This window comes from Aspergillus bombycis (assembly GCF_001792695.1).
Source record: "Aspergillus bombycis strain NRRL26010 chromosome Unknown contig00078, whole genome shotgun sequence".
Classification (NCBI taxonomy): Eukaryota; Fungi; Ascomycota; class Eurotiomycetes; order Eurotiales; family Aspergillaceae; genus Aspergillus; species Aspergillus bombycis.
In genome coordinates this window covers 1-17,861 of record NW_019170080.1, presented here as the reverse complement: position 1 = coordinate 17,861, position 17,861 = coordinate 1, and the positions used below count along the sequence as shown (strand labels likewise).

Below are 17,861 nucleotides of genomic sequence, written 5' to 3'. Positions count from 1 at the left end.
ATGAACTCTTCCGCCTCTCTAACTATACTATCTCGACTCTAGGCATCGGCAATGCTAGCTCGACAAGTCTGGTTGCACTCCTGATTTGGTAGGGGAGCATATGTCACGTTTGTGTCACTGACAGCTCCTTCCAATGAACAGGGCGGGGAGAAGCTTCTCAGCTGGTCTGATGGCCCTCTGCCACTGAACACTGTCCTGTAGTCTGTGTCTTTGTACTGGTTTACTGACATATTTCCTCGGTCAATGTATCATTATCGGATGGTAGCCGATGTTACTCTGGGGCCATGCAGCGACACCACACGCTCGAGAACACACTGAGTATCATCAATATCTATTCTCTTTGGCAGGATAACGACCGCGTCGTCCGGTGGCATACCTTCTGGACGCAGTCCACCTGACTTCTTTGAGCCCCATGGCATCGGCTTCAAAGCCGCCGCAGATGTATCGAAATGTGCGCCTCGGCCACCTATTCGTTGTTCTGTCTAATACAAGATTGTGGCGACGATTACGATCGTCGTAAGTTCACACAGACCTATGTGCACTTATGTCTCCCAGGAGCGTCCATTCCAAGACTTATGCTTAGTCTCCTCGTCACACTTAAACTTCTAAGTAAAACGGGAGGTAGGATAGGGCACAGCATAGGATGAGGCCGAATAATTTGCCGCATAGATGGATCGGGTGCTTATGGTGAGGTTCCTGGTTGACAATCATGCGGGTGTGTCGGCTTCTTCGCCTGGAAAATTATTGCTTTGCACCTTGTAGCATCACGGTGATCCGCTTCGTTGGGTCAAAATCACTTCTTCGCGTACTTTTTGCATTGAGCGAAGCAGAAAACAGCTTTTAGCCACTGGCTCCAAGTCCGCTCGTGCATGTCTCTAGAGGGACCGGTCTGGCAAGACATTATCTAACCGACCAGTCCTATTCCTGATCCCGGATGCCTACTGGATAGGGGAGGACCTCAAGCTATTCAGAAACCGTAGCAGACATAGGGAAAAGAGACAGTTGGGCTTTCCATGAAGTCGAGCAACGAAGGGGTCCAGCATCGAATCAGGTAGCCCGTGATTTTGAGAAGATTGCTGAGCGTCGGAGGTGGAGGACGAAAGTTCATCTGTGCTGCCAGCCTGTGGGAGACCGAGACTCTGGGGCATGTTCTGATGCTACTGTTGAATCGCTGCCGTCACAATTCTGGTCCAGTTGGTCCTTGTCGAACATGATATTATCGCTCCTCTTGTGCGAAGCCCTTGGTGTGGGAATCCTTGCTGGGCACTGTTACTACGTATGGATCTAAGAAATAATCCTGTTTGAATGGAAAGAAGAAAACAACAATCATAATGACCATAGCACTGCAGAACAATAAAGCTTCAATGGTAAGCACACTGAAAAGACTTGTAAGAGCTTCAGTCAGCTCTCTTGAGCAAGTGCCTTTAGCTTAGATATCACTGGAGTAGTATCTTGGCCTTCTTCCCATCGTGGTATACGGTTATCACATACTCTGTACTTGAAGATTACCTTGATATTAGTCTTGATAAGAGTCCTTCTTGAGATATTCTTCTTTGACAGAGTCAAACTCATTAAACCGCCGTCCGAAGACGTTGCTGCTGAAGATGACTGAACGCAGATTAGTGTGAATTGCCAAGTTTGATCGATAGCGCTAGTGGTCTGACGATTCATCCTGCTCAACGTTTGGACAAATGGCTCCGGATCACCTATACTAAAACCGGGTAGGCAAATTTCCACAGTAACTTATGAGCCGCGCTTTTCGAAAGACACACCCCTGGAGATACGCTGGCTGCAGGCACTAGTTACGATGGTCAATGCTAAGCTTCCTGCCCTGGGGGCTCGATAGGCCATTCAAGTATGTTAACGCCTGTCCCTTTCCAATGGGCCATCGGCGGCCTCGCTTTCTCAGTCGAGCGCAGATTCTCTTATTTTATTATATCCTATATAAGACCTTTATAAATTTTATAGGGTTCATTCTGAAAAACTGAGGTCAACCATCTATCAAATATTATAAAAGAATAGTTTCTCCACATGCCAAACTGCGCTGCCCTCTGTTTCATGGAGAGGGCACACCTGCCAAACAATACCCCTCACTCCACCTTGCTGTAATCGTTTAAATCGCAATCTATTCTTTCCATGACAATAAAAGCTAGTTACATAGAGTCGAGAAGATGTTCTAGACTCTCATGTCATTCCTGCGTCGTTAGTCATTATACAACCCGATAGGGTACCAGCAGAATGATACCAGTGTCACCATTAGAGTATTCCAAAGTAATTCCACAAGAACATTGGCGCCTGGGTTGCAGTAACCATGAATCCTGTGTTTTGGGGAGAGCACAAAAAGAACATGTTAGTTTAAATGTATCAAGCGTTCGCACTTGGGTTAACATCTAGTAGGGAGGACACTTTGTGGCAGTCGAGAGTCCGCTGTTTATGATGCTAGTACGGTGTATATCACATCTGCAAATAATTCTACATTGCTGAGTTTATACACAAAACAGGCCTATTAGGTTAGTTCCACGATAATACAGGCCTTGCAACAAACCACCAGGGGAGCAGATAGTGAAGACATTGATTAAATAGCCACACAATGATCTCTAGAGAATTAATCTAGAATAATATTACTTATATAGTACTATATAGTGAGCAGAGAAAGGAAGATATTTGCCTTAGACATGAGGCAGATAGTTTGGTTATATACAGGTTTTTGGCTTAGCTGTGCAGTGTTTTATATATATCTGTACAATATAGGACCTAGGGATACTATAAGGTGTATTCAGTTCAGATCGTGTCTCACTGGCGAAGTGCCTGTATAGCTACATACTCAATAACTAGGCTCTATAGCTTAATAGAAACTTCATTGATTGATGAATGATTGAGGCCACACTTCTTGACAACGTACTTGCATTGACTGTGCAAGTCTGGACCGATCGCAGATGGCCTCGTAACGTAGACAAGTGTCTAATGATGGACCTGGAGCATACACAAGCCCATGCTGAACAGACGGAGATATACAGTGGTAGAAACATAAATCAGTCGATATGACTATGTCCATACTGCTCTAACCGAATTAATACTAGTACCCTAGACTCTATCCCAGACCTCAATAATACAACACCATCCACTACCAATCACCAAAGGCAAAACCACGCCAACCCAACATCATACCTTAGTGAATCCATGAAGCAACATGCATGCATTAGCATACATCATCCTTCTGCAAGGTGCCCAAAGGGGCGAGTGTCAAGCTTACACCATCGGTTCTAGACACGGAAGAGTTTTTGTTGGTCGGACAAGAACACAGGAACCAGTACTTTTTCTTCTCTCAGCTTTGCGATGGAACTGTGATTCCGACCCCGCAAATGATGGCATGGTGAGATTGTCTTGGGGATGGGATTTATATCGGCTCTGGTTGGTTTCGCTTTGAGTTCTAGGGTTGGACTAAGGTTGGGGAGGGTATGGCTTAGCTTGTTGCACTAGTACTTGTGTTTGACTCGTGTTGATCGCGTAGTGGATATTCTTTTCTTACTGCGTACTACTGTGGTTCTTTGTTTCTGATATTGCTTGTTGGCGGGGTGGATGGTTCCATTTGATATGATGGAGTTGATATGGTAGGAATTGTGGATATACTACTAGTAGTATATACGAACTTACATACTGAGAGTAAGAGTAAACCTACTTTACCTGGCACCATCCGTAGCAAAGAACAAACAACACCTAATCATCCCATCTCAACCTCAACCAGCCATCAACCCATACCACCCAAAGTTCAATGTCATTCCTCCATCCCACAGGAAATCATGACCAAAAGGTGCGGGGCTATCCAATTCTTACCCCCCACCCTAACAGCCCCCCGGCAACAATGCCTCAAGCCTCATTGGCGGGAAGGCATCCACACCCCTCCTTTTCTTCTTCGACCTCGGAAACAAACTTCAACCCGAAGCGGAATAGACCATGACTCGATTTACTGCGTGGGTATGTGGTGTCATGGATTAGGTAGTGCACGACGTAAGTGGTTACTCAGCCTTTCTCTTTCCCATTCGGATTTCTTGTCAACCTTCCTTTTCGGGCCTTCGAGGCTAAACTATTATTAGACTTTTTATGTTCGGTTATGTACTGTTATACACACGGTATGTATGGACGGATTTACGGAGTACATTGAGGCTTGGATGGTGGTTTGGGGTATATTTAGAGATTTTGGATCGATGGTTACGTATGGTGGTGTGTCTATAGGGGAAGGGGTAGCGTTGACACAGCCATCGTTTGGTGATAGTATTATTAGATTCGTGAAGTAAGGTGGTGGTTTAGAAAAGCTATTAACGTGAAGGATGATTATTGCATTAACTCTTACACATCAGGAGATCTGGACTGATGTTGGCCAGGTACAGTACATGGTACACCCAGTTCCCCCCGTCTACTAGTAGTATGCTGCCTAGTCCGGGTCCATTCTACCTGAACTTAAGGACATACCCCAGATCATTAAGTAAGGTAAAAAGGGGGGAAACAGAAATACTTTTTTTCTCAGCTGGACTTTCATAAATTAACGATACGATTAGCCGATCCAAAAAGTTAATAGGGTAAGGTTGCAGGTGACCTTGTGTAAGAAGATGCATCGAAGACATGGATATGTACCTTATGATCGAGAGTTGCCATGTGCCGAGAATATTTTTCTCCTCTAACCCTTTCATTCTGTTACCTGTTGCCTGGCGCCTGGGAACTACCGCCGTTTCGGGAATGGCCGGTTCCACAGGGACAGTTGGCTGAGTGGTTCTTTTTGCACTACCGTCTCCGGTGATTACCTTAGTTGCCTATCTGCATTTCTATTGAATTGTATAACTAACTAATAGTCTAGTATACGGGAGACACGAAGGTTGATCGGTAAATGAAAATAGGCGGTAACCAGGCGCCAGGACCTGTCATGATGGTCGAAAAATCTAATATCTGCTTGGGACCTAAATTTGGTGAATTTGAACAGCCACGGCTTTACACTGCCTGGCTGTCTAGGCTGTACCGAACTTAGTAAAGTGTAATTAAAAAAAAAAAAGGAAAAAACTTCTAATACTCCGGTGGCGCGGACTGGCAAATAGCCAAATCCAGAAGCGGTGGTTGGCTGACCACCACCCTTTTGGGCCGTTGACGAGCGCGGCAGCAGAAACACTGTGTGTGTGTGTCTGTGTGTGCACTGGCTCTGAACCAAACTTCTTCGGCGGCTGGGAACAATGTTGCAGTCTGTTGCACTGGGGGAAGGATCTCATCCTGATTCATGTCGAATAGTTATTACGTTGTGGATATCTAGCCACCCATTGTTGATTTGCACCTGATTATAACTCTATTGTCATTTCGATGTAAAATTACACACAGGAATGCATGGATGTATTCAATGTTCGACAGCATGGTTGACAGCTGTACTTACTAAGGCTCTTCATACTGCCGATATCGCGATGGATTACCGGTCGAGTCATTCGGTTCTGATATGAGTCCGATACTCAAATCTCCATACTATTGATATATGGAGAGCCTTTGTTTTCTGGAGAGATAGGATCCGGAGGTATCCACTACGATAATACCGATCGGGATCAATATAAGATATTATCGTCCTTGGATTCTTTTTCAATGATATGATCCTGGGGCGTCGAGGTATAGTTAACTATCAAAATCTAGGTTATTATTAAGAGTAATATCATGATGCATGGAACTGAGCGAGAGCGGCCCTTAGGTTCTTGACGCTACTGCAGAAAGTGACCGTATTGCATGGTGACCGAGTAACATCAAAACCGGAGATCGAATCGATGAATAATGTCAACGGGGGATGATTACAATTCCAATCAAATCTGAAAGAACCAGATGATCAAGCCCAAATGATGATTTGTCTTGATGAGAAAGAAAATGGTAATAAGAAAGTAAAAAAAGAATAAAAGCGGATCTTTGCAATGAAATGCCCAATTCGGGCCCAGAATTCCCTATCTCGGGTGGACAGTGAAAGAGTCATACTGTATCATCCGTTCCCGATCGTCGTCCCTGCGCCCTGAACCTCTAAGTACCGCCCGCCCGTCGCCGTAACTGTACGACTCAGAAACACTACCGTCAACAGGGCTGACAGACTGACTCTCTCTTCCTCTCTCCCTCTTCCGACGACTCTTCCTTTTCCTCTACCAGTCATCCTTTCTCAAGAAGGGACCGACGACCTCTTCTTCTTCTTCTTCTTTTTTTCTTTGTGGAAAGAGTCATCTCTCCCCCCCCCTTTCTCTCTCATCCCATATGATTAATATTTGTGACTATTAATCGATTTATCTTGTTTTTCTTTTTGTCATTTGCCTCTCCGCTCATCAGTTGATTTTCTATTTTTCTCAAGCTTGTCTGTCTGGCAGAAAAACGTGGTCCCTGCGGTCCGCCCTGTTCCTCAGTATTCCGCCACTCTTGCCACAGGTCACGGTGAGTAACCCCCATTCCCTCATAAGAGATTGTTAGTCACGTTCCTTTCATATCATTCCCTTTCCCTGGTGCCACTGGCCGAATTTCCTCCTAATCTTGAAATTTCGCCATCCCTTTGTCTGCTCTTCCCTTCCACTTCCTTCTTTCTGACTGGGTCGCCCCCCAGTTAGTCATTTACCTAGCCTGCCGCTCCGCCCTCCGAAGAATAGGCAGCGTACCTGCCGTTCCCTGACAACGGAAAGAGTCATAAGCATATGAAAAACTGGGGACTTCCATAGTTGCTGACTGTATTTGTTCGCCATCAGACTACAGTCGATCGCCTCTTAAGAGCCTCTTGACAGACAGCTGACTGCCTGGCCAAGCATCAGTCTACTCAAGTGGATCTGCCTGCTTGCTAACAGTCCGCCGTCGTAGCGGCTCTTTTCTATAACTACATACTCCCCACAGTATCAAGATGTACCTTGTTGTTTCGAAATACTTTGTTCCGGTCACCAGTGTTGCAGAATCCTCCGCCTTTGATCTCCGAAAGTCCGACAAGTCTGTTACTCTCATCTAGATCGATTGACTCATACAGCACCTGTCGTCTTGGAAGTCGCGTGGACCCGATACGCTTTCTACGTGTCTTTTGTCGTACGTTACTTCGGTTGATCTGCCCTGGAATCTACAACCGGTGATCGGTACAATACTTTTTGTTTGCGCCTCCCTTCGATTTTTTAACACCTTATACGTCCTACCCTAAACCCCGATATACGTCCTCGCCCTCTACCCGACCTACCTTGCCATTCAATTTATAGTTGAATGACCTTATAACCTCCCGATCTTTCCGCCCTTTGATTTTTGATACCCACACACCCTGGCGAATTCTTTTTCGAAGGCCTGCCGTCGCCTGTGAATAAAAGACGGTTCTTGTCTTACAGCATCTCGTTAACGGTTATTGCACAACGGTATATTTGATTTTCTCACGGTTTTTGAACGAGCGCACCTTGCCGTATCTTGGTCTTGCGTCGGATAGCTCCACACAAGTTTTGCCGTCCACCTGATTGGTCATTTGAGTTACTTGCTGCTTGAAGTAAATCAGGTCATTCATCTGGATAGCTCCCCGGAATATGACAGGGATTGACGTTTTGGGTTTGAAAGAACCAAACCCTAGTGTTTCATACAAAGCGTCGTATGCGCACCCTTACGCATCGTCGATTTCCTCCGCATCATCCTCTTCGTCATCGGTGTTCTCTCTCGATAGAGTGTCCTCCCACGGATCCATCTCTTCCGCCTCGACGAACCCGGTTGATGTCATCTGGGAAAATGACGGTGAGTACCAAACAGCAGGAAGGGGACTGGGCCCTTCGCGTGCATCCTTGAGGGGTAACGCTGTGAAGGCTGTGGATGTGGCCGTTCCTCCGGAATTGCGTAAGCACCCGCGGCGTACCAACAGCGGTATCCAGTCCAACGGCGTGTCCTGCGCGCGGCCTCCGCCCTGTCTGCTGCGTCAGTCGGAGCGTAAAGTGAACTTTGTCGACAACCTCGTCGGTAAGTGCAGTCGGATATTGTTGGGTGCGATCCCATAGCTGAAGATTTGTATCAAGACACCGCGTCGCAGATCGTCGAGACCATCTGGCCCTTGTCCGCCGTAGCGCTCCGAAGTGATTCAACTACAGGCTGCAAAGGTGTTTTGCCTCTGCGCACCTTTATCCAGGAGACGCTCCGCCGGTCCCGGACCAGTTACAGCACGTTGCAAGTGGCGTTGTACTATTTGATCAAGATCAAGCCACACGTGCCCAGTCCCGATTTGGCCCATGACCAGACTCGGAGTAAGTCCGTCTGTCGGGCTATGCAGTGTGGTCGACGCATGTTCCTTGCCGCCCTGATCCTTGCCTCCAAATACCTCCAGGACCGAAACTACTCCGCCCGCGCTTGGAGCAAAATCTCTGGTTTGAATACACTTGAGATCAACCAGAACGAGTTGATGTTTCTGCAAGCAGTGGATTGGAAACTACACATCACCGAAGCCCTTTTCCAGCGGTGGACTGATATTGTGTTGAAGTATACTCCTGGTGCTGGTGGCATGCCTGGCGAAGGCCAGACTTGGCAGACAGTCATTCCAAGACTTACTCCTGAGTTGGAAGAAATCGACATGGAGCCGATGACTCCTACAAGCATGGAGGGTTCTGATTCCGGGTCGATGGCAGGCTCTCCGTCTCCTCGTGGTACCACCATGGGAGGCTCTTTCCTCCCTACTTTCGCGAGCGAACCCTCCACCATCCCGTCGGAGGTGCCTGTTCTTAAGCGGACTCCTACAGCTCTTGAGCAAGCCGCTCGGGCTGACAGCTTCAATGTATCCCTTCCGTCGTTGCCACGGCTTCCTACGCTGCCTACTCCGCAGCTGACGCCCCAGTCGAGCATGGCCTCCACTCCTGCTGCGAGTGCTGGCTCCTTCTCATCTCACCGGCGCTATTTCTGCGCTGCCATGTCCCAGGCGCAAAACATGTGCATGGCGCGGTCGACTCTCGACCAGCGCCCGTCACTTCCGTTTTGCCCTAAGACTGGCTCGTTCGATGGCTACCCGACTATAGTACGCCGGTCTTCTTTGGCTCGCTCGACCTCCTCTGCGTCTTCGCCAGATTCGATGGTTTCGGATGTCTCGACTCTGTCTGCCAACTCGTCTCGGTCCTCTTCGATGTCTTCGACTACATCGGGTCCTGCCCTGCCTCGTCTGGCTATTCAGGCTACTCTGAGATCTACTAACAACTCGATGAAGGAGACCCGGAAGGCCGTTACTATTGCGTCCCCCATCGATGAGAGTTCCTACAATGACATTTATCAGTCTCCCGAAAGCTTTACTGGCCCTACTGGACACGTTTCGGAGCTGTCTAAATTCTCCTTGGGAACCCCTGTTGATATGACATCCGCTCATGAGGCTGCCCAGAGCCTTTGTGCATTGTCTGGTTCCGCTCCTCGTGCTACCCAGACGAGTCAACAAAGTGGAAACCAGCGCCAGTGTCGGAAACGCGGTCGCGCCGGATCAGACGATTTCGCGTTGCAGAACCACGTCCGTCACTTGGTGCACTCCAATACCATCAGTCAAGGCACTGTGTTGCCTGATGGAAACATGACTGATCTGTTCCTGAACGCTGGGCCTAAGCGCACTCAATCTCTCACGGCTGCCCAACTACACGCTCTTAATTACAACGTTCCACTTTCTGGACCGGCAGGCATGAAGCGTGCGTGTTGTGGCAGTGAAGCGAGAAAGATTGCACTGAATCCAAGCATGCGTGCGGACTACCTGGGTTAGATTCGTTTGCTGGACGGAACATTTATGCAGTGGACAGGTTCGCTTTCTGTTCTGTTCTTTTCTTTTCTTTTTTCTGTAGAAAGGAAAAGTTATTGTTTATTGCATAATATCCTTATCGACCTTTGAGCTCGTCGACCGAGTGATCTTGATTTAGCCTCAACGCCTACAGAGGGCGGAAACGCAGACATCCGGTGGGAAAAAGTTTTGTGTGAACTTTATCTCATATCTTCTTTTGTCGGGAAACATTTCTCGTCTTGTATATACCCTGGTGTTGGTTGGATTTGGTTGGAATTCTGCGACGGAGTCTGCGCCCACCTCTGTCTGGTGCAGTGGTCCTGTAACCCGCAGTCCACTTGTGTATGATCTATGACGGGGAGGTTTTATCACTATCGTTTATCATTTACTTTGTTCCATATCGTGGATATTCATTACTATTACTACTACTATCATGAACTGGAGTGTGCGGCAATGGCAGGGTTTCTTCTTTTTTTGCTTTGTTCTCTTTGGTTGTTTGTCATCTCGGTCGACGGTGTAGCGGCGGATTTAGTGTTTTACAATGCATATTATATTCTTTGAAGGAGTTCTCTAGTCAAAGTAAGAGTTCTTTCCATTGTACGTGTGTGACTACTGGTTGGTTGTGATGCCTCTTTTGCCTTAGGCCATCATCGTCCTAATTCTATCGCAAGGCCTTATGCAAGGAGACAACCGAGCCATGGAACCAGCTGGCATTCCTGCACGCGAGGCAACTACTACCAGTAGTATCTGACATAAGTCTCGTGATAGAAGTCATGAGTCACCGCAACAGCTATTCCAGTTCTCTGTGTTTCGGTGAGCATCCGACGATCGTGTGGCGCTGCAAACGACCGGTGAGTCATTGTCATCCATGGCAGCCTGAGGCAGGCATCCATGCCGGAGTGCGCCGGAACCTCCGGATGGAGTCGGATGTTGCGCGAGTCAGGTGAACAGCACGCTTAACTACATACGCCCTAGCGTGATCAGATAAGATCAGATCCAGCGTTGTTGCAGTTCCCCCTCACTGTCACTCATCATCAGACCATCCGGATTCCAATGTGAGGGGAGGATTCTTGGCGTAGCTTCCTGCTGAACAGATCCCTTTCCTCCAACCTCCATTTCTGCTTTAAATCTCTACTCTACAAACCTTGCCTTTTTATATACAAGGCGAACGCTCATCATGAAGGGTCTTGACCGAGGCTTCGCCCTCGCCTCCACACTAGCTCTGCTCTTCCTCCAAGCTGTAGCAGTCCCCCTTTCAGCTGTCGAAAATGCCTCCCCCGGCCAGGCAGTCCTAGGCGACACCTATGACTTTCCCTCGACCTCTGAGAACAATGCCGACATTTTGGACAAAGATCCAGAGGCAGCAGCCGCGCCATCATGGTTCACCTCCACCCTGATGGCCCGCCGACTCCTCGCTCTCTCCACTACCGGTGTAGCCTCCACCATTTTCTCACACAACCCTAAGGACGTCCACGTTCCAGCCGCTGTAGCCGGCCTATCCATCAGTCAGAAAGAATACGTCTCAGACTGCGACGAGGCCCTCCCCCCTACAAGCGGCAACGGCGGAAACGGCGACCCGACCTTCCTCGCCCTTGAAGTCGAAACCACCTTCCGCAACACTGCTGCAGGATCTAACATCAGCATCACCCTCGATTGGTGGGACCATTTGAACGAGACCGAGCCGCTCTGGCCCGGCTTCCCGCTCAGCCCTGCCGGTCTCCCCCGCGTTACTCTCTTCGGGTACGTCGAGCCCTTCCCGAACCCGGCCCCGGAGGACACAGAGGCAGCCCTTCGGTCTTGCTATCTTAAAGCTCACCCAGATGCCCGGGTGTGGCTGCCGGAGCGGCCGGGTTCGCCACACAGGAGCCACTGGGTCCGCATGGTTGTCACTCATGTTTACTGGATCGGTGGCTTCGGCGGGTTCCAGCGGATTGGGTGGATGAATGTGACCGAGTGGAAGGGTATTCGGAGGGAGGAGAGTTTGCCGGGTATTGGGGATGGACGGGGCTGGGCGGATGTGAGGCTTCCTGGGGAGAAAGACTATTGATGGATGACTTGCGAGCTACTGGTGGCTTGTGATACTATCAGTGAGAGACTTACCAGTATTCATTTGGGGTGAGAATGGTTATGGTGTTGGGTGGCATGAGGTTACGTTGCATGAATGGACGGGCATATGGGTTTTACGTTTCTTATTGTGTCTGTCCATTAGGTACAGTATGATGGCTATAGCCTGAATATAACTGTTATATCCTGATTTTTCCCTCACAGACACGAGATTCAGATACGCTCTCTCTAAGATGACAAGAAGAAAGATAACCACTAATGTTAGGCGCTGCATGAAACTGCAGAACCTCTTATCCGGAAGAAAACGTCAAGCTGTCGAGAGCAACCTGAACGATGAGAATCTGGTCTCTCAATTGAGCTTTAGCCGGACGTTCTATATCTGCTTGAGAAGACTTGGGAAATATTCTGATGAGTTTATTGTATGAGGGAACTCGTTGTCGCGGAATTTAACATGATATAGCGGTGGTTAGTGGTAGTTCTCTACATGCGAGTACAGGATTGCGTCGAGAATATAAGTGTTATGGGTATTGTGATGTTTTGCACCAGTCTAGCTACCCAAGAAATAAAACTCTGGACTGGATTGAGTGAATGCAGTTGATAGCCCGCTTCATTGTTATCCTGAACCGACGTAATTGAAATTCTTAGTGTACAGCAGAAAGTGGTCTGGGTAAGTGTATCAAGACTCCACATTTGGCGGATATTCGTTCATCCAGCGCAGGAGAAGAATTCAAGACTCAAAGCCAGTCTTCACGGGTGGTACTGAATATGAGACTATGTAGAATATAATTCGGAACATCTCCATACTAAAATAGAAGCTATCATGGAGACTTGGGTTGATATCAAAGCTAAGTTGAGGGTTACCGTGGACGCTGCCGGGATGTCGCGGCGATGACGTCGGTTGTCCAGGTGGGGTCAAAGCGATACCTCGGATACTTCAGTCAAAAAACACCGGTCTTCCTGCTCTCATCCCTCGAAATCACTCTCTTACCATACCCAGCAACTTCCTTTGACTATTACACGTCGGGCAGTCACCAATTATCCTATCTTGGTTCCTTGTGCGTTATTTCCTCACTAAATATGTTCTACAAACAGCTTCTAACATCTCCTCTGCGAAGGTCCCTCTCATCGGTGAAAACCCCGCCATCTTCATTTCGACCATTCCATTGCTCTTCTGCCGCCATGTCTGGTGTTAGCAAAGCCTGCTGCTCGTGAGTCTTCTTCCCCTCCAATATAGACAGTATCGGACTATCCTAATAATTGCAGTATCCCTCCCATTGTCCCCAAGGACTACCAGGCCAAGGGCGAATACAAGACCATCAATGGCTTGAAGACGTGTATGTTTCACCCTAGGTAGCGTAGTATATTGTCCCTTACTGACAGCTCCCAGACGTCACTGGCCCGGAGAATGCCTCCAAGGCTATCCTAGTCGTCTACGGTGCGTAACATCTACTCGTCGTCCACGCAGCTCGTACATAGCTAAGAAAACCAACAGACATCTTCGGTTTCTTCGACCAGACTATCCAGGGTGCCGACATCCTTGCTACTGCCAATGAGCAGAAGTACCGGGTCTTCATGCCCGACTTTTTCGAAGGCCATCCCGCCGACATCACCTGGTTCCCTCCCCAGACCGAGGAACACAAGCAGAAGCTCGGCAACTTCTTCCAGACCAAGGCTGCGCCCCCCAGCACCCTTTCTAAGATCCCAGATGTTGTGTCGGAAGCCAACAAGTTCGCCCCCAACGGCAGCTTCGAGTCCTGGTCGATCTTGGGCTACTGCTGGGGTGGAAAGATAACTGCCCTGGTCTCGGGCAAGGACAACCAGATCTTCAAGGCCGCCGTGCAGTGCCACCCCGCTATGCTCGCCCCAGATGATGCGAAGTCGGTCACCATCCCCATGGCCGTGCTCGCGTCCAAGGATGAGAACCCCCAGGATGTCCAGGATTTCGGTTCCAACCTGAAAGTCGCGAACTACGTTGAGACTTTCTCCACTCAAATCCACGGCTGGATGGCAGCTCGTTCGAACCTCGAGGATGCCGAAGTCCGCAAGGAGTACGAGAGGGGATACAAGACTGCTTTGGAGTTCCTCCATAAGCACGCTTAAGGGATGGAATTTGACTAAATAGCTGAGGAGGGGGGGTTCGGAAAAATCTAATGACTGATGCATTGATGCTACTTAAGTCTGATGTCTCCAAGAGAAATAAAAATGCACATATTTTCAATTTACCCTCTTACATAGACACTGGCGGCGTGGGTTTTCTAGATTGGCGATGTGGTTGACATCAGGGTCTATTGACCTCAAAATCCTAGACCATACCACAATGCTGTTTATTCTACGGTATACTGTGTATTTACGTATATCAATGCAAGTCGGCCCGGTTAGCGCATAAATCGGGAGTCGGATGTGTATTGCCCCATGGCTTGTCAGGCCATGAAGATAAAACGGTCCCTGAGGTTCCTACTGGATCAGGTAACATCAGTCGGCCCGTGGTTTGCCCGACGTCATCGATTTATCAACTCCCGTCATCTCAACTCAACTTCTTCCTTTGGTCTAGATCTTGAATTGTCCCTCAGACGATACAGTGGCGATTTATATATAAAGCGTCGCACCCAGGAGATGACCCTCCACCATGTAAACGAGGACATCGCTTGACAGCCAGTTCCCACGACTGAGTATCCACTTATCTTTGGGCACCAACGTCTAACCGACTTACCTCGGCATGCCGAACAGACAGAGAATCCTTTCTCAGCCATAGGAATACGAAACAAATTACCCTAACACACATCGACGCGAAAGATACGATGGCTTTCTTTTTCGGCCGTCGGCATTCTGTCTCTGGGGCGCCACCGGAAGACGATGGCGTGCCTAGGGATCCGAATTTGAGATTGAGAAGACGGGCATCTGTTCCAAATGCGCCGAGTCAGAGTCGTGGAGCTCACGACAGAAACGTGTTTCAAGATCTGTTCCGGAGACATCGAGATGATTCGGAAATAGAGATGTCGACAGCAGAGAGGGGCCATGATAGTGTAAGCTTCCCCTTCTTTGATTTCTTATATTCCGTCAAAAGAAAGAATTTGGAATGGATCTGATTGCAGAAACAGACTCGTACAAACGAATCTAATCAACACACGGCAACAGCTGCAAAAGGCCACACGGGTCCCCAGAACTCCCCGCCGGCGCATGAATCATCTACAGAAAAGCACAACCATAAGGGTAAACATGATGCCACATCGTCATCTGGATACGTTCTCAGCAAAGAAGACATTGAGACTCTTTTCTCGGGAGCCCCGTTCTTCCTCCTCGAAAGGGGCAAGAATGATCATCATTACCCACAGGTGATCTTTCCCTTCGATGACCACGATCCTACTATCCAGAATCTGTGGGACAGAAAGCCACTACCCCACCCGTCATATACTGTATGTACGTTGCATGCCCACTTACCTGTTCCCGACAGGTGGGTAATCTCCAAAGACGAGCCGATACACCTCAATAGTTGGAGAAAGACAGGAGGCGCCAAGAGAGCGACTTTCGACATTGGAATTTTTGAAGTACCAAACATGCTGTCAATGAATGCACAGGACCCAGGAGCGGTTGGGTTTCGTCATTTCCTAGAGCTCCCGGTTGCGGATGCTGTACGTTTTCCCGAGGAACCAAAGATGAACTTGAATTACATACAACTTTCCTCAATTCCGGCCTCGGAGATCTATGAACTGATGGAGCATTACCATGAAATTAATAGGGGCGCTGCATATGACCGGCAACAGCTGCTCCGTGATGGCCCATCTGCCTGGAAAAAGATTGGCGTACGGGACATCAATCTGCAGTGCTTAGTGGAACGCCTGCGGACGTAACAAACCTTCGTCGTGAGCTATTACACGGACAGAAAGCAACTACAATCCTTGATACCGAATCTACGCGGGACTTGTACAGCAGCCTATTCACCAAATTCCTTTACCCTCCTTCCAAACCTCTGCTTGCGGACTCCAGCCTGGCTCATAGCCTCAAATCTCAAATTAGGGCTTTGACGATGACCCTCGCCGCAAGGGGTGCGTGGGTGGACTTTAGTCTTCCCGAGTGGCGTCTATATGCAGGACAGTTACTCTGGGAGGCTGGTCCTCATCCGGACGGCGATCTCTTGGACCCTTCTACGTGCTCAAAACCCTGGATGCATCCAACACTCGAGCGCAGGTGGCTCCTTATCCAGATGCTCCTCGCCGCGGAATTACTTCTCCGTCTCGATGCGACTGTCCGGGTGGGGATTCTAGATAATTCCAAGGAGTTGCAAATCACCGCAAAAGACATAGATGATTTCGAGAAGCTACGGAGCGGGAAAGTAGACTGGGACTTGGTGGTGGTACGACGCTTTATGGATACATTCGACATCGGCTACAGGGCCGACGAGCCTGACCAACCTGGCTTCGACCCCGTAGAACGAACGGTTCACTCGAGGGGTGAAAGAAATCATGAGAAGAACCCTCGCTCTTTCTTCGAAAACTTGCTCCATAGATCGTTGTCTGGCTCAGCCGCCGAGTCCACCGAGTCAGCCTGGAATTGCAACCTGGTCCCAACATATCTTGACCAACAGCTCCAAGGGTTCCTTGTGTTTGGTCAAGAAATTGGCTGGCCAGGATTTGATGGACTCAGAGCGCGCCTGGAGTCTGCGATTGGGTCGGGTCAACTAAGTGAAGCAGTCACTAATGCATATAACAAGCCCGTGCGCAATATGCTGCCCGCTGAAGTTGGTGCGCCTCTTAGTAAAGAAGAAATGCATACCAGAAGCCCATCCCGCCGGCGGATAGTCCTCCACTGCTCTCGAGATCAGACGGCGTCCGTGCATCTTGGTGGTTGGATTACCCGGAGCTGGCTGTCCGGCTTTGTCTTTCCCGGGGAGCAGATCAGCCACCTCCTGATGGCCACGATATTGGAGAATGACCCAGATGCTCTCGCGAAACTAGGGCCCATTGCAAACCTCTACGGTGGATTTGCGTACAATGGACTGACTTGGTGGAGCAAAGAGTGTGTTGTCGGCCGAGTCCTGGCCAGTTTGGAAGATACCAAGGAGTGCCTGGGATGGATAAGGAGCGCGGTTGTGCCCAACGATGCCTGGACAGTCCAATCGCTGGACAATTCATGGTTCGAGGTTTCTGTCCAACCGCCTCTGTCAATGCCTGGAAAGCCGCGCATCCGCCAGGGGAATAAGCTCGCGTTTGAGTCGACACCACTTGGCCGTGGCGAACGAGTCAGCGGCGCATTCTCCCTACCCTTGGACACCCCGTTGGAGAAAGACTTGAAGAAAGTAAGCTTCGAGACATTGACATTCTCTGGGAAAGACGGGCAGTCATTGGAAAACACGTCGCATCCCATTGCTGACAGGACCATTATGACTTTTTCGATTGCCTCAGGGACTGACTCCCCCTGGAAAGTCTCCCTCCAACTGAGATACACGTCCGGTTCATCACGTCTCACGAATGCCGCCCGCCGGGCAACTTCATATCGTACCACTGCGCATGCCCCACTGGGAGTGGTGCGTCGACGCCGTCCAGCAGTTCAAGCCCCCGACACCACCGTCTCCCAGGCCATCCACTCCACAGCGGGTACAGATATAAACACATCTCGCTAGAGTCCCTCCCAGAGCACTATGTCCCTGATGACGCTTTCCTCGAAGACAGCCCCCGCAGCAACCTTCACAGTAACCATCATAAGAAGCACGAAGTGCTCATTGTCGACGCGCGTGGCGGTCACGAAAGGGAGACCTTCGCCCGAGCGTGGTGCGCTTCAATTGGATACAATGCTCTCATTGGCAGAGTCGGACGGACATGTCTAGCGTGCTGTATCAGAGAAGCCAGGGCCATTAGCGTGAAAGTCGTTCTGCGCGTGGATAGCGGCGTCAACCGGTCTCCGTCTGGTCAAACACTGCCTGGTTTGAAGGAGATCTGATAAGCGATTGTCGGCGAGTTTAATGTGGTAGTATGGACTAGTATAGAGTGAGAGGTTGAGGGTACTATTCGAGTTATATAAATGGCTATTACTCGGTATAATAAAAAGGATTAGTCTTCTTTTTTTT

The 17,861-nt window shown here is 49.1% G+C and overlaps 4 protein-coding genes across 4 annotated transcripts; all 4 read left to right on the top strand.

Moving 5' to 3' along the window:
• Nucleotides 1-7,538: 7,538 nt before the first annotated feature.
• ABOM_009276 (putative G1/S-specific cyclin Pcl5) lies at nucleotides 7,539-9,721 on the top strand (the record flags this gene model as incomplete). The annotated part of the gene is made up of 2 exons (XM_022536404.1): nucleotides 7,539-7,959; nucleotides 7,998-9,721. The coding sequence occupies 2 exons, from the start codon at nucleotides 7,539-7,541 to the stop codon at nucleotides 9,719-9,721; spliced, it is 2,145 nt and encodes a 714-aa protein (XP_022386723.1).
• A 1,192-nt stretch (nucleotides 9,722-10,913) lies between these two features.
• Nucleotides 10,914-11,783, top strand: ABOM_009275 (uncharacterized protein; the record flags this gene model as incomplete). Its single annotated transcript, XM_022536403.1, has 1 exon — nucleotides 10,914-11,783. One exon carries the CDS (start codon nucleotides 10,914-10,916, stop codon nucleotides 11,781-11,783), a length of 870 nt encoding a protein of 289 aa, XP_022386724.1.
• A 1,094-nt stretch (nucleotides 11,784-12,877) lies between these two features.
• On the top strand, nucleotides 12,878-13,900 carry ABOM_009274 (dienelactone hydrolase family protein; the record flags this gene model as incomplete). The annotated part of the gene is made up of 4 exons (XM_022536402.1): nucleotides 12,878-13,008; nucleotides 13,064-13,134; nucleotides 13,188-13,235; nucleotides 13,293-13,900. The coding sequence occupies 4 exons, from the start codon at nucleotides 12,878-12,880 to the stop codon at nucleotides 13,898-13,900; spliced, it is 858 nt and encodes a 285-aa protein (XP_022386725.1).
• Nucleotides 13,901-14,598: 698 nt separating this feature from the next.
• ABOM_009273 (uncharacterized protein) lies at nucleotides 14,599-17,734 on the top strand (the record flags this gene model as incomplete). Its single annotated transcript, XM_022536401.1, has 5 exons — nucleotides 14,599-14,823; nucleotides 14,899-15,176; nucleotides 15,252-15,600; nucleotides 15,681-17,391; nucleotides 17,418-17,734. The coding sequence occupies 5 exons, from the start codon at nucleotides 14,599-14,601 to the stop codon at nucleotides 17,732-17,734; spliced, it is 2,880 nt and encodes a 959-aa protein (XP_022386721.1).
• Nucleotides 17,735-17,861: the final 127 nt, after the last annotated feature.